The 17,005-nt window shown below is 39.4% G+C and overlaps 1 protein-coding gene across 1 annotated transcript in view; it reads right to left on the bottom strand.

Annotated features, from left to right (window-relative positions):
- The window catches only part of ZCCHC24 (zinc finger CCHC-type containing 24), a gene marked incomplete at both ends in the record, with an annotated part of 100,858 nt that overhangs the window by 8,518 nt on the left and 75,335 nt on the right, over window positions 1-17,005 (bottom strand). Inside the window, one exon of the mRNA XM_079536053.1 lies at window positions 1,576-1,740. Within this exon, the coding sequence (XP_079392179.1) occupies window positions 1,576-1,740 (165 nt within the window). The remainder of the gene's footprint in view (window positions 1-1,575; window positions 1,741-17,005) is intronic.

Below are 17,005 nucleotides of genomic sequence, written 5' to 3'. Positions count from 1 at the left end.
TTCCCTAGAAGCGAGCCTGCAATTGTATCTTTCTGGTTATGCTAAGCAAGCTTTTACAGAATTGTAGGGATTGGAAGGGACCTCCAAAGATCATCTAGTCCAACGCCCCTGCAAAGCAGGCCTCCTAGTGCAGGTTGCGAAGGGAGGCGTCCAGGAAGGTCTTGAATGTCTCCAGAGAAGTAGAATCCACAACCCTCCTGAGCAGCCTTGTTCCAGTGCTTACTGTGAAGAAGTTCCTTCACATGTGGGTGCAGACCTTCCTATGCTCCAGTTTATGGTCATTTCCCCTTGTCCTGTCCCCACAGACCGTTGGAAAGAAGTTGGCCATGTCTGTTTGACTCTCACACTTATAAACATTTATAAACATTAATAAGATCACCTCTCAGTCTTCTTTTCTCAAAGACCCAGTTTGCTCAGCCTTTCCTCGTAGGGGAGGAGCTCTATATACTTTCTAGTATATATTTATATACTAGATTTAATTAATTTATTTATTTAATTATTAATTAATTATAAATTATTAATAATTATAAACATTTATTTATTTATTTATTTATTTATTTATTTATTTGGTGGAGCTGCTAAAAATTACTTTCTGCATGAAAATCCAACTTCAACAAAATCAGTCTGTAGCCTGGTTTTTCAGCAAAATGAGGAATATGAGCTTAGTTGTTCTGAGCAATTGATCTGCCTCTTATTAACTACCATTGTATTAGATGATGGTTTGCAACCACTTCTGACAGGATACAAACAAGAACTGAGTCAGTCTTCCCACTGTAAATTGCAAATACAGGGGCTGGAACTGCAGGAGATGCAACTGCACTCTACAGGGGACAGGAATGAAGGCTGTGGCTAGCAGCATTGCAGATATGGATTTCTTATTAGAGCTACTATTTACACTTGACTGTGTCAGCTTATTGAGAGACTTTCTCTTGAAGTTCCTAGCCTGGGCACCACCAAGTACTATGGAAAACAAGAAACGCCTCTTTACACAGGCTGTCTTGCTTTACTGTTTAACTAAGTTATTTAGTAAGTAGGGGTCCTCTTAATATTTCTTCTATTTTATTGCTAGTACTACATATATAAAAATATGTATCTCCCTACCCAAGTCCAGTCTTATTTAAATGGATGAACAAAAAAATTTTCCTTTGGAAATAATTTCACTGACACTTGTGCAATAAAGCAGTTAATTGGTGTAAATATGAAGAGAGTCAGAAGTATCAAGACGCCCATTGCTACTGCTGAACTTGTTTTCTCTATTATCTAATGGCTCCATCTCAGATTGTATGGTCCCAAAGTCTCTTTTTATAATGAAGATAAGTAAAGGCTTTGTTTTGGAGGTATTTTTACTGAAAGGGTATTCAAATTTTGTAAAATTGGAAGTAGTTCACTTCCCCAGGACTCTGTGAACAGCTGCTCATTTGTGAAAGTTTGTGTTTTCTTTTTAATTATTATTTTAATTTTATTTTGTGGCATGCTGTAGTCCATGCCAAGTCCTGTTTAGGTCATAGCCAAGCTTCACAAATTGAAGAAAATTCCAAGTTCCAAGACTGTATGCCACCATGTTGGTTCTCCTACCTGTTTGTGAGGATAAACGTTAATGTGGCACTTGATGCACTCTTGTCCCATGTTAGCCCAGGAGTTTCCGCTCATCCATTTTCTCTTACATTTGGGGCACTTATATTCACCGAAGCAGCGTTTCTTGCCCTGGTATGGGGTCAGGCCTTCTCCCTTGGGACGAGCCTAAAGAAAGCAAAAAAATGAGTAGCAATGAGTGATCAATGCATTTTAATAAAAGAGCAGTAAAACAATGTCTTTGTACAGGAAACTATGAGAACAAGATATTGGAGACAGGCAGCATGAAGGTCATATCTTAATGAATAGTTTGTATGTTGAAGCTCAAGTTTAAGTTCAAAGAGGTACTTCTGAGAAGTATAGAAAAATTCAAGAATGCTTGCAACGCTTCTGGCACTGAACTCAGCATTTGGAAATTTTTGTGCACGTTTGCAAATAATATTTTTATTATGAATTTCATTATAACCAAATCATATATTGAATAAGTATTGTTATGATTATACATAGCATCTGGAGAAGTAGCTCAGTAGGCTTTTGTGGCTAGGTCCTTCTCCAAGGGAAGCTTTCAGTAAGGAAGCTTTGCAAGTAAGAATTACATAGTCTTAAATATTGAAATGCAGGTGATACACTAGTATGGGGGTACACATTACTATATGTGACAGTCAAACTGAGGTTAAGTATGAAGGAAAGATAAGATTTTGATCAAAGGAAATCATTAATTTCATGAACTTCATTAGGATTTCTGCTTACTGTAAACAATGTTTCACTGATCTTCTGTTTTGAAGGAAACAGTAAAGGATTCCCAAACGTAATGAACTGCCGTGATGTAGAAATATTAAATATTGCCTAAAGAAAGCCTGCTTACCCAGGGAAGCTATTAGAGTTGGCAATGACCTTATGTAAATAGCTTTTCTTTTGCAGCAGAAATATGGCGATATACATAATAACGCTAATACTGCAAGGTGACAATGAGTATAGCATACAGCTGTCCTGGGAAGAGCTGTATGCATGAAGCTCCTTTCCCAGAGACTCTAGCAGATGTTGAAATGCTGCCCGCATATTCACTCTATTTTGTTTATTGTTGTCTAGAGGGAGAGACTTCCCCTGTGCTATGGCAGGATGGTACGATCACCTATCAAAGGATGCTTTGTTATTTGTTCATATGTCATGCTGCTGAGGCTTTTTTTTTTTTAAGTTCCCAGATTAAGTTTACAAAAGTTAAATGGCCCATCGTGCTGAGAAAGGGGTTGTTTTGTTTTGGGAGCTTGTACGATTTCTCAGTGTGTAGGTCCAAATTGCTTTCTATGTGAAAACACTGGTTGGAAAAGCAGGTGGTTGGCAGAAGACCTGAACTTGGCAGGCACACTGGGACTCCAGCTCCCATGGCTGGTGGTGTTCACTGCACTACCTCCGGTGTTGCGCGTGGGAACAGAGCATCAAGCACTGAATCCTGCACCCCGGCCGATGGGAGACAAGCAGTGGGCACCCAAAACCTTCTCTGGCATGCTGGCCCTATTTTTATTTTTCAGTGTCAGTGAACAACATTTTCTGCTTTTTTTTTTTTTTTTTTTTTTGGTGCTTATTCCTCAGCATAATTACTCTTCAAAAAATCGGATGTGGTAGCACAAACAACAAACGCTTCTAATAGTTTTTCATGACCTGATGTGCCACTGTAAGTGTTCTGGCTCATGGTGAAGATGAAGCTGATGCTAAGACATACATTTACACTGCACAAAAAAGTGCTCAGTATAATGGGAAACATTTGGACTTTCATGCCTAAATGAGTGCTGGCAGACACCCAGGGTTTAATCCTCCAATCCATGGTGTTCCTTGATAAAGATGGAGATTGCAATTGAATGTAGGGCAGGAAAATGTCAATTTATGGAGCCGTCCTTATTCAGGACACTTAATTTGGCACTGCCTCTGAGGAATTTGCTTCACAGCTCAAGTCAGTGTAAGAAGGAGCCACATGCTCTCTTCATTTACAAATTCTCATGGAACTGAATAGGAGCCCTGTGTACAAAGAGCTCCCATGATTGTGAGATGTTTCCCCTCCTCCTGAGGTGTCATGGATTGCTTTGTTTGTAGTTTTGACTGAGGCTATGCTATTGAAGAGTGGAAGAGAGTTATTTCCAATTCTCAGTTTCAGCGACGCAGTACTTAAACTCTTCCTCTGGTCATAGCTGGAAAGGCAGCTTCGTTACCCCTACTAAGCAGCAGTCCTTTCAGAAAAAGTACAGGTCACTGAGCATGTTATTTCCAAAAGCAATAGCGTAGACTTTGGAGACAGAGCATGTCTGAGAAGTCCTACACATGTTTATAAACAGTATTAGAACATAAAACTCCCACTGCAGTATGCTGTGCCAACCATAAACAATGTTAAAACATCAGATTCCCCAGGCAATATGTTAGCTAGCCACGCCCTGCAGGCAGGGCATCTCTGAGATGGCTGCCTGGAGCAGGATGGGGAGCACAGGTTTCTGCAGCTGAGGCAGATGGCTGCAGAGACAGAACAGAGATGCTGTGCCCTCCCATACTCATTGCAGGGCACTGGAGGTGCTTGTCTGTGATGTCCTCTATGCGTATAGCTAGGCTCCAGCACTGGAGGCTTGCCAGATTAGAAGTAATTTCTCTGACTTGCTCAGTCAGTGGGAAGCAGAACCAGGAAAAGAAGGCAGGAGAGGGAACTCCAGAGGTAATTTCCTGTTATAATTGCTTAACTAAACTTCTGATTTATTTTTACTTTAACTTTTCAGCTGTCACACCTTCCTCCTTATTCAGAGACTTTAATTAGTTTGCTGGCAAACTACAACTTTCTCTGTAGGTGTTTCGCTACTCAGTTTTATGGATGTTTATACTTCACCCTAACAGATTTTATTTTCTTTCTCATATCCTCAGTTTCCCAGACTATGCCTGACAGGGAAGTTGTTTTCTCAAACAAACAAGCTCATTATCAAGAAATGCCATTTGGAATCACTGAAAGCAGTGAAAGTAACTCTCCAACTCGCTTCACCCTTCGGGTTCAAACAAAACAGACGTGACAGTTTCTGGTGAAAGGCACAATAGATCTTGCAAAAGCCCTTCCAAGGCCCTCTCTCCACAGCAGTCAGAAAAATGGAAGGGTCTTGTCCTTAGGCTCATTAGATAGAGATGCATTACCTCAATCTTCCAGACAAAAGGCTACAACAAATGATAGCATCTTTGCAGCTTTATCTAAGCACGTACCTGAAAGTTGGTGCATGAGCTTGCCTCAATGAGATTTAACCTATGTATAAAGCCAGCAATTTTTCTTTGTGGCACAGCAGTGAAAATTACTTCAATGTTCCATCTTTTACTGACACCCAACTACCTCTACTTTTCATCTTCCTCCTTTCTTCAGCCAAAACCACAAATTGGCTATAAGATTTTAAAACTTTTAAAGTTGAGCTTTTCTGTTAGTAACTGGCCAGCTGAGCTCTCACACATAACCTATTGGACTGTGCATCTCATGGAGGAATCTGCCAAATCACTTGGCAGTGATGGCCATAATAAAGGATTCTGCTTTCCCCAGACAGTTCTCTCCAAGTATCAGTTTGCAGAGTCAGCAACAAAACAAAACAAAATCTCCACATGTCCAGCTTAGAACTAGACAGATTATAAACAACAGCTTGCAGAGATTTCCTTCGAAGTGGAATGGAGAAGTTCAGTTTGTTTAATACTCTTCTTCCCTACATCATCCCCTGGGTTTGTGTTGCACAGCTGAAAGATGTACAATGCAGGAGGACGATGAAGTCAGCATGACACTGGTAGGTGGGTCCCCTTCCTAGAAGAACATTGTAAGTATCTTCTTATAAGGATGATTCAACAGAGCAGAAAAGCAAGAACAGAAAACAATAGCTTGATGCACTGCCTTCTCCCAAGTGATATGCAGGAGTGAGAGGGCTGGAGTTGTATTTTGAAATATGAGCTTTCTGACACTCAATTTTAAGTCAGTAAAACTAGGAGGCAGCATTACTCAAGTGCTTCTAGAGCATATTTTACATTGTTCTGCCAACAATGCTGGGAAACATAAAATGATTATGGTAAAGGATACCCCAAATGCTCAGTAGTAAAACGAAAGCATTATGACTAATTTGACATATGGAGTGTCCTGGCCCTCTGCTTCTGTAGAGCATTGGAAAAGTCACTTCAGTACTTTGGCTTTATTCATATTTGTGTAGGCTGTGTAGGGAATGAAGATACACTTGATTATCTATGGACGTCTTCAGCAGAAGTAATGCCAAAATGGCACAAAATGAACCTATCTAATGAATGATCAGCATTATTTCTTTGTCTTTCCTGACCTTTGCAGTAATTCAAATTTGAAATTCAGCATGAAACCTGGACTGATGCAGAGGCTGTGTGTTTAGGAAATGAGTTCTAATATAGCTGCTCTTATTTTACTTGCTGCCCGTAAGGCATTTTGCTGGTGTATGATATTGCTGATGTGAGGCACTGAAGACTTCTGAGGTATTCAATTGCTGTAGCTACATCTTTAATTAGTATGCACAATATAGGAACAGGATTTGGGGATACAGAAACAAAATTAATTCTTTCAACCTTCTTGTCCCTGGTATAATTTGGGTATTATTGATATGATGAGAACTGGCAGGTTAAAGGGGGACTCTTCATTACAGCATTACTACTAAAAGCTTTTATTCAGCTTTTATGGAGTTGCTAGATATAACAGATATCCAAACTAAGGATTTATGACAAACAAAATTGTAGCTGAGCAAGACATGAACGAAAAATAAACTTGCAAACATAACAGAGGAGGTTAGTGTGTATTTTGCCTAGGATTTTCCTGGGGGCTTGACATGTCACAAGGCCTAGGGTTACATCATGTTCTGCCTGGGAGGCTGTTATACGGCTGCTGCCATCACTGGAAGAATCAGTTATTTATACCACTGCATTCAAAGAAACAAGCTCATTCTTTGCTGCAGTCAGGGTTCACCTGTTATCACTAATCTGAAATCTCCTCTTGCATGCACATCAGTTCTGCTCTTAAAATACAATCAAGGCAGGATGTGGCTTTGTACTGAGGTTCTTTATAATAAAACAATTAGAAAAGTCAGTCATCTGATAAAATTAGTAGGATTTTTTGTCACTCCTTCTCTAGGGCAGTATGCTTACTGTCTCCTTTCTGCTCACTGCCAGTGTGCTGAGATGGGAAAAAGGGGATGATGAGCTGCTGATGCCTGACCTCCTAAAGAAACACAAAATTAGAAAGACCAGACTGCTTAGGCTATGTGTCTGCCTCCAAGGCTCACCAGATACTGTGCTCTTGCTAGTAGTCTATTGTGTCATTTTCCTAGAAAATATTTTCACAGCTTACTGCGTATATTCAATATTTCTCCTTTCTTTATTTCATCTGCATACCTGTATCTCTATTAAGCATAATCACAGTCCTCTGCTTTTTAGGTTCTGGTACATTTTAGAATCATTTAGACTCCTCACATACCTAACACCTTCTCCTCTCCAGACTGTGCCTCCGCCAGCTGAGAGAGACATGTTTAGCTATTTTGATCATCTTTTCTGGCAATATTTCCTCTTCATTAATGATGTTTTTCTAGGATTTGGTTCCATGCAGTCAGTGTCTTTCTGTCAGGGTGGTGTTCAGAATGAAGTGCAGTTCTCCAGGAATAGAGCATTAAAAGACACAAGTTTGTATAGCACACAGACAAAAATAATATTCATTTTTGTTTGACTTGAACAAGTATCCAACTACAAACATTTTCATTCTCTAAGCCTTACTTTTTTGGGGAAACAAATATTTAAGAGTATATTGATTAAGCTGTGTTGATGAACTTTTTACATGTATATTTTGAAATGGCAGGAGATCGATTTTATGTTTGTCATTTTAGTATATGAGTATGTGTCTTCTGGTAGCTTTGGAAAATCAGTGTTGTCAATATATCACCAACTTTGATCTCATTCCCACAATGATAATCCAAGGGTAATATTTGGCACTATGTGTTACTAATAACACACACACTGATGATTATAGCAATAGGTGTGATTGTCATGGATATGCCAATCAACATTTAAAAATCCAAGAAGCCAGCTTGGCAAACATTTAAATCAAAATGCGGTTATGCAGATTTTTTAGAATATTAGCCATGCTTTTGGACAAATCCTTTCTTCTGTTACAAAATGCCTAGTTGAGCTGATTATTGGAACCATCCTTGGGCTGAAGATGCATAATACTCTTTTCTTTACGTCAGTTTGAAGCACAGTGCCTACAGAACTGCCAAAAAATAGTTACTTATCTGATCTGTCAATTACAAAACATCTGAGGACATGATAATGTGGATTTCAGTCATGGAATCACAATGTGCCTCCACTTCCTTTGTGGGGGGGAGAAGACATCTTACAGTTCCCCAGCTCACTGCACTTTTTGCGATGTCATATAATCACTTTGTGTGTAGGCTGCTCCGGAAGTTATGCCTCCTATTTATTTCCGTGGAAGCTACAACAGATACAAAGAACACAATAACACTTTTTCATAGAACAAAGTCTCAGCTACAAAACACTATTTTTCAGCATAGTCACCATCATTAGCTATGCATTTTATGCAAGAGATGAGCAAGAGTCTCCATGTCATGGTCAGAAAAATATGTACCAGCAGAGGTGACCCTCTGTCACTGTTGCCACTGCTGAAGTGCACCACCCACCACCTTGCTGTGCTCACATCCACATTCAGCAAGCACAGTGAATGTCAATAGGTGCCATTTTTTTCTGCATGGAGGAATTCGATAACACAGCTTTGCTTCATACGCACTTCCATGTCAGAAGCCATTCTATCACACTGCCCCTCTGCTGTCACATGGCAACAAAATGTAATGGAATATTGGTGGGGAGGTTCAGCCTCTACTACCATATCACCAAGATTTGTCTCTGACACTGTGGGCCAACATCATAAAATAGGAGGCCTTATCTTTGGAGCAGCCCTTGTAGTACATATGGTACTGGAGCATATCTAGGTGCTTCTATAACATACTATGCAAACAGTACAATACTTTTGCTCAATATTTTTAATAGAAAAACTTCAGGGTTCATAGTTATTGCACATAAATGTTACGTGTTAATGAATCCTCTTTGTGGAGTCTTAAAAAATAAATCTCCCATTGCATTCATAATTCTTACTATAGAATTTTCTTGCTAAATATTCACATGAATTTTATATGCTTTAGAATTTGAAACTCAGCTATATAATGTATTATATACAGAGCAACAGGCAATTATGATGTGTTCAATGTATTTAGTAAAGTTTAAGAGCTGTAGATCTCAACTAACCCTATTCCAGTCTTCTGCTGAGGAAGGCTGCAAATAATTATCACTGTTAACTTCCAGGACTTATTTTACCTGTGGATGCTACTCTTCGCTTATTAAATGACTGTGAAAGATCTCCAAAACTATCTGTACTTGCAGCCAATCACAGGTTTAATACATTTGTTCCCTTAGGACCTAGAAAACAATGGAATTACTTGAGCATATGAATAGCTGCTTACTGAATTTACTATTGAAAGTATTGCATAACTCACTCAGATCCTAGAATTTCAAGAATAGGGAAAGAATAGATCTCAGAATCTTATGTGTGTGAAGATAACAGTCAAAATGTGAACTAAGTATTAACATAAACAAGGGGGCAAACATACTGGAAAGAATTCTCATAGGAAACAGTGTCAACTTTTGTGAAAACTAGTTTGGTTTTTTTTTCAATGTATCAGCGAAATAAAAAAGCAAGAATTAAAAAAGGCTGAGGACTGGGGTTAGAAAATGGAAATCAATAGTGCCTAATTGAACCTGTGTCTCTGCTTTATAACTTAAGTCTTGTATGTTATATAGAAAATTGAATTTGCATACCAAATCAGGCATGTGAAGAGTTAAAATTGCACTTGCATGCTGGGATGCAATGAGGCATTTCTTTTCAGTGTTACAAGATCATATTCCTCCAAACAGCTTGAGATAAAAGGAAGTGGTCGAAATCTCTCTTTCCCCTTCTCTGATACAAAATTGGCCATGTTGAATTAATTATGAAGAAACTAGGAATGTATTCATTTTAATAGCTTCCTGATGCGTGGACTCTTTTGTCTCTCTTCCTCTGTTGCTTGAAAACATACAACAGCAATACCCTCCTGCTCCTCACTTCCTCCCTCCCCTTTTCCTCTGCTAACATACTATGTTAAATATGCTAACTTTTTTTTCAGTACTTGAAATCAGTTTTGGAGCAGTAAGAGTCACACCCTTGCTATAACCAAGATTCACTTTTTCTAAGCTAAGGCCAAGACTTGTTCTTGTAGAAGCTGCTTAATGGGTCTACTTTGGATAGCTTCATGTGGGTTTTGGATTTCTCCCAAGGCTAATGTGGCACAGCTGAGGCACTGCTCTAGTGATGAGCTGACATGTCTAGAGATGACTACCTCCTGTCCTTTAAAAAGCAATGAAGGAGCCATAGTAGCCCCTTTGCTTCTCCTCATAGGTTGTGGGATCCTTACAGAAGCAAGACAGAGAGGAAGGCTGATGTCACTGGAGGTAATTTTATTTTTATTTAAGTTAGGTGCTTTTGAAGCCCTGCTCAAAATGAGGAAGCTTTATGCTTTGTAAGCGTTCTGAAGTGTGCTTGTGCAAGGCCTTTGCCTGAAGAGAATATTTGGACTGAATTATGCAGTTGCTATGCAGCTGTAGCTCTCCTTTAGATCTTGTAGTGATATTAACTGTCCAGCTAAAGAAAATGGGTGAGCAGACTCTGTGAAGGCTAGATTAGTGTGCTACTACTTGGTAGAAGAAAATTTTCAACACAGGATCTGAACAGGGCATTTTCCCAATTATGTGGTGACCGTATTCAGCTACTTCCTGTTTCGTACTTCAGCTGAGAATGAGACTTTTTTACATAAAACTGCTTGCAGAATGACTGTTACCTTTACTCTCTGTACTGTTTGTGAAAGCTGTGCAGGACTCTTAATTGCATTCTTGGCAACTCCCCTGTTTAGTTCCTTGGCAAACATATTTAGTCCTTATTCTTTATGAAGTACTGTAGCCTAATCTTATAGTAGAGTGGCTTAATGTAGCTTCAGTGTGAATTCACACGGAGAGTAGAGATGGAGCGATTTTAGTAGTTAAGAAAACCGTAGGCATTGATGAGAGGTAGAATTCTCTGCTGTTACAACTGCTGTGTGACTATCCACATCTTTGGGTGCCTTTCTTTTGCATATCTGGTAGCGTTGTGGCTTTCCTCTGTTTGTCTGCAAAGTACTTGGGAGGGGCTTTACTACCACAGGGATTTTAAGAAGCAACCTCACCTTAGAAAACTGCAACCTTTTGCTGGTTCATTAGCAACAAAGTTAGCTGATCTCTAGGGATGTTAGGAGAGATGACCGCTTTTTTCCTCTGAGGCAGAATGATTTGTAGAACTCAGATGGTATTAATTACAATACATTATGGAATTAGAATAAATAATGAATTTATTTCAACTGGAAGATTTGCCATCATTCATAAATCTAAAAATAACGTGAACTTTTTCCAGTTTCCAAACAAAACTGTATAATCCCAAAACATTACCTGTTTTACTTCTAACAAATTTGTATCCCGCAATAAAGGTGAATCTGATATGACAGATAATGAAATATCCTTTAGAGAAATTTTAAATAAGCACATCGAGTTCCCATTCAATTTCCCAAATAATCTCTGTACTGGGCAGTGGCAGAAGGACGAGCACTCTGCTCCCTGCAGGGTGGGCTGGAGTTGCAGGGGAAGGTATTACGCTGGGAGAATACATGGGACAGAGATGAGAAGGAGAACAGAGAATATTTTAATTCAGTACTCTTGAACAATGCGCTGTAAAATGAGACTAGTGGTTTTACCACTCAGGAAGCTGCTTACTTTGCTGTGGTTTGTCTTTACACTACTTGTTGTACCCTCTGAACTGATAACACTCTTGTCTTTTCTTGTTCCCTACATATGTGTATGAATCATAACAATGATGGATTTTTTTATTAGTCTGAATTAGAAATGCTTTTGCTCCTGTAAAGTTTTTATCTCTTCAAAACAGCTCTTGGAAAGCAGAGGAAATATTGTTAAGATGATAAGGACAAGTTTCAGTGGAAAGGATGTTTCTAGAAGAACTCTGCCTTCTTCCTTCCTACTGCTCTGAAAGGGGCAGACTCTTTTTAACTACCCACCAATCCTGAAGGATTTGGGACCTGGCTCATGGCATATTCTGTACCTACATAGGAATGGGTGTAGATGAAGTAAGAAAAATCCAGCAGGAGAGCTGGATCATGAAGAAAAGATTGTGACCTTGTGGTTAAGGCGCAAGTCTGGGTCTCTGTAAGCCTGGGTTTAATTTCTGGCTTGACTACAGGCTCTTTGCAAGTTTGCAGACAAGTTACTTGATCTTTGTTCTTCAATACTTTCTCTAGAGTACGGACAGTACTATAGCATAGTTCATGTTGTATGAGGATATTTAATGTTTGTTGCTACAGCAATGAACAGAAATCTGAGTTACACTAGTCTTGGTTTGGGATTAGAGCAAGGATTGACATAGGCCTATTACCACTGAACCTGACCTCACACCCTGGGCCAATTTTTTTTTTTAAAGTTCTGCTCAACAGATGTTTTCTCTTTCATCTGTCTTGTTTTCCCTACAACCAGCTTGGTTAACATAGTCAGAAATGACATTTTTTGTTAACTGCAGGTGAATTTCCTCTGATGCAACAGTATTTAAAAGGTAAACAATAACTACATGGCAGAAGGTAAGACAAGTTACTGCAAGGATTTCTAGCTAGGCAGCTCTTCATGCAAAAGATAAAATATGTAACATTTTTAGAAATCTTCCCGTTGCCATAAAAACAATGGTCTGCACCACATCTAAACTCCCCACCCTAAAGCAGTGCGGTGGAGGCTCCCAGGACGCTAACATGCTGAGCCGGCTGTGGCCTGCCCTTCTCCAAGATGAAATACCATAGCAAGAGTGTCATTGCTTGTAGCTGGAATGGGCCTTTTTCTTGAAATATTAAGAAACAGGGAAAGGAAATAAAGACCATATGAGCAACCACCCTCCCTTTCTCCACCTCAGCCCCCATCCCTCCCCACCATTCTGTCATCCCTAAGATGACATGCAGAAACATCAGTTGAATCTGTTGGCCTGCTTTAAATTACAGCATACTTCTTGAGACTGGAAAAAGACTATGAGTGCCCAAATGTGAAACAAGATTTCAGCTGCTGATGTCTAAACTGCATGAACGTTTACTATGCTTAATAAATAATGTGAAATAGACTTTTCTCTCCTGTTGCAATGTCTTTACTCTAGAAATATTCTGCCCGATTACATGAGCATGTTGCACATAATGAAGTCTTAGCAACCCATCTCTTTTGCCCACAGAGTCCATGTGGAAATCTGTACACCTCAAGATCCCACAAATCCCAGCTACCTGACCTACTTTGTGTGCATGACATCACTTGGGTGCCTCATTTGCTTTCTCGTTTGCTTTGAACTCTGCACACATGCAGCTGCATGGGAAGAAGTCCTTGCTTGTGTTTTCTTCTATTGTAGGCTCAGTCTCTCTGTTATGACAGAGCAGGATTTTACTTTAACTTAAAGGAATTGGATAAATCTCAGTTTCAATCATAATGGTTTGCAGAGAAAACTTACAGGCATAAACATCTACACTTTAGGTGACCCAATATACCATATTCTTTGGTGTGAAGATTGTAATTATTCCATAAAAATATGCATCTCTTTATTTCTTCTACCCTTCCCAGTCCATCCTGTTTCTGCAGTTGTATTTGTATTTTCCACTGTACTCCTTCATTGATTTTTTCACTCTGTGCAAAACTAGCTTGAATCATCCAAAACAGAAATAATATGTGCTGTGCTATCAAACTGCACTAACTGCTGATAAACACTGTTAACCATTCTGTGATGGTCATAGCTGATGTTAGTAGATCTACAAGAACTGTGAGCATTTTAGTGAAAGTATTATGGGCGGGAGCTGGAGCAAATCATTTCCCTCTGCAATATCTGACTTGGTCACATGCAGAAATATGAGAAACCTTGAAAGTGAGGAAGAATGGCCCACAATCAATATGTATACTGTTAGAATTCTGAGTGTAGCTCCAACTGTGTTTCAAGAACTTTGAGATTAAGATAACTGTTGCTGTTAAATACTTCATCTGGAAAAGTTGTTCTAACCAGAATGTAGTCAAAATAGTGAAACAAAACAGTAACTGATGGGGTTTTCATCCCTATTTCCTTTCACAAAAGTAGATGAAATTTCCGTTACGCTCTTTTGCATTCACTAGCTCTTTGCTTATACCTATACTATTCTATCTTTTACAGGCTTGTATTTCTACACCGTACGATTTTTCGTATATTTAAATGTTTTAATGTCAGACAGTCATGAGGAGCATTTCCTTATCACGAGAACCTGAAATCTCACTTCCTGAAAGTCATTGTTTTCCCGTCTGAGTACAGAGAAGTAGTTGTCACCATAGGAATCTAATGCTGAATCACTCTAATATTGGCAGTGATGTTGGTTATAGCCCATATGTTTTGCTAGCACTGACCTCAAGCAGCATCACAAGGATGGGCTGGGAGGTGAGCAGGCCTTCCAAAATAATTATACTTTCTCTTAGCATTGTGGTGTCATTCTCTAAGCAGGTGCTGTTTTTGTTCTCCAAGTAACGTATATCAGAGGTAAAGCTGGTAAGGAGTAGCACAAGTTATTTCACTATGCATGCACAGAATGTTCCTCCCCCCGTTGCTGTCCATTAGATGAGAATAAATTAGTTATTTTTGTTGCTATTTAGAACATTGGTGACCAGCAGCAGAATGTATCTATTTGAAAGTCTCATGTCCTCAGAATATGATATCTAAAGTAAGAGCTAACCTTTGTTTCCATTTCCATGTTAGAACTTCAGAATGGAGAAAAAAAAAGTTTGTTATTTTGGTGAACAAAAAAGAACAAGATCCCTGACTACAGTATCTTTTTACTCTTCACCCTTATTTAAAGCAGATAGCAGCGGTAAGAGTGAGAATTCACTACAAGTCTAATTTAAAAACTCTACTTCCTTGTGCATAGTCCCAAGCCCAGTACGTACTCCACTATATTTTATTTCGACTGATTCAGGTGTGAGGAAGTAAACATAATTGGTGCTGATTTTGCTGTGGCTGGCTTGTTGCTAACTGTGCAAAGTAATGTCTTTGGAAGTTTGTGGATTTGGTGTGTCTCTGTTATTCCTGATCTATTTCCTCCCTCCCTTCAGACTCACTTCTGTAGTTCAGCAGTGCCTTTAGATAACGGATTAGCAGAAGAGAAAAGGAAAGATAGCACTGTTCAAAGCAAATGCTTTCACCATAGCGCAATTTGTGTCATCCTGAAGTTAAACAATGTTCTGAGGCCATCCCAATTCCTAAAGGAGTAATTGTGGGCTAGACTTTCTGCACCTTCCAGATTTTGACTATAACTTTCATGGACTTATCCTTTCAGATCCGGAAGCAAATCTCACCCTAGCTCCCAGAAAGTAAATACAATTTATTCAAGAAAAAAAAAAAGTATGCATCACAGCACCGGGTGTATCTTTTGGTAGTGAACTCAATGTGCCAGAAAGCACATGTGGAGAACAGTTGCAGTGTTCTTCTTCCCTTCATGCTCTAGGAGTATTTTTTTTTCCTAAAGTTCTAGTTCTATTTTAAAGATTATCCACATTGCCCTGTTCAGAATATCTGATTCCACTTTTGTCAGAGCAGACAGTTTTAATACCCACAGGCATGTAAAGGGAAAAGCTTGTTATCAAACAATAAAAAGGATTAATACATGCTTTAATAAAAACCTTATGAAAGGAGAGGATCCACCAAAGGACTGTAGGGCACAGAAAGCATGAAAAGGCTTTGTCCTGCGATCGGTACTTTCATGAGAACACGTCTGTTACCAAGGCTATCTTCAAATTCTCTAAAGTGTAAAGCAGTCTTCCCAACACAGACAGTAAACAGGCCACTGCAAAACATCTGTACTTGGTACTGTCTCTCTCTATTGTTTGCTCAAGTCTAAGAAACTATTCATTTTTGAAAGGGTATTGTGCAAGAGGAATCTGGTATAAAATGTTTGCCATAGCATTTGTCCTGGAAGGCTACTGGAGAGGTGGGATGAAGATGTGTAGAGGGGAGACAGACAGTTCTTTCTCCTTTTTCTTACTTTTTGCCCTTTATTTCACCCTGATGCTGTTTCCATAGAGAAATGCCAGTCTTAAAATAGAGGGGAAGATCTTGGAGGGGAAGAAAAAATTCCTAAGCATTGAAAAACATTACTAGTATTTCGTTTTATTTTTCATATTAAGGTATTCCTTTCTGTTACATAAAATTATTTCAGCAGTTAATGATAGAAAGGGAAAAAAAAAACATTATGGAATGACAAAAATAGAAGATGAATAGCAACAAGTGCATCCCACCTGTCTTACTATAAGGTCTCTGAATCTAAGGGTGTTTTCTTCCCCAGCCAAGGAGTGTCATGAAAGCTGTGCTGTTTTGGTAAGTCACAGATTCAGATGTTTGCACAGAGATTGGCACAGCCACAAATGTTTTCTAGTCCCTTGATTTATTTATTTTTCCCAGTCTTTCCAAGGACCAGTTAATTTTATCCTCTCTGTGCGTTGCAGTGGGACGTTCAGTTCAGTTTGTGTCTAGCAAAGAGAGGCTCATTATCTTTTGCAGACTCAAAACAAACCCTTGATTTTAAAATGTGACAAAAACAGAGGCAAGTGCCCCTTTCCGGTGCCTTGGGCTGAGCCAGCACATGGGCTCCTTGCTCCGTGATCCCCAGTGCAGCTGTCCCTTTGTGCACTGGGACACAAGGAGATGGGCTCAGGAAGAAGCAGTCAGGCTGACAGGTGTGCCATGGTACAAGGATTTGGCGGGGTAGGCCTCACGTCTCCACACACATGGGTCTTGTATTTGCTTTCCTCTGTGGCCTCATCATGCAGCCTCCCTTTCTGCACTGTCTCATGGCCAGCTCTGGCCAGAATAATCTCCTTTCTCATTATTCTCTAACACTGGTATTTGTCAAGTTGATGGGAACAATGAGAGCATTCATTTAGTCGGGAGACAGGCAAAAGGAGGTCAGGAAAAAACCCTTCAAGGGGAAAGAAATAGTTCTGTCAAACTTTGAGCTCCACTGGAGCTCCGTTTGTCTTGAGGTTTGACTGGGTGGGAGACAGACTGCCTTGCACTGGCTATGTCTTCATCTGGGGTCACAGGGCAAACTCAGGTTTTATTGTTTAGGTTTTATTTTATAGGTTTTGTTTTTTAGCTGCATCTTTAATCATAGAGCCCTCCTGTTCAGCTGTGTTCCTTCATGCTTTGCATAATTAAAATTCTAAGAAAGGGGTTTTACCTACATGCTTGTTTATACACATATGC

Source organism: Tetrao urogallus (assembly GCF_951394365.1).
Source record: "Tetrao urogallus genome assembly, chromosome: 5".
In the NCBI taxonomy this organism is placed as follows: domain Eukaryota; kingdom Metazoa; phylum Chordata; class Aves; order Galliformes; family Phasianidae; genus Tetrao; species Tetrao urogallus.
Note: the sequence above shows the minus strand (reverse complement) of the source record. Positions and strands in the feature narration are given on the sequence as shown.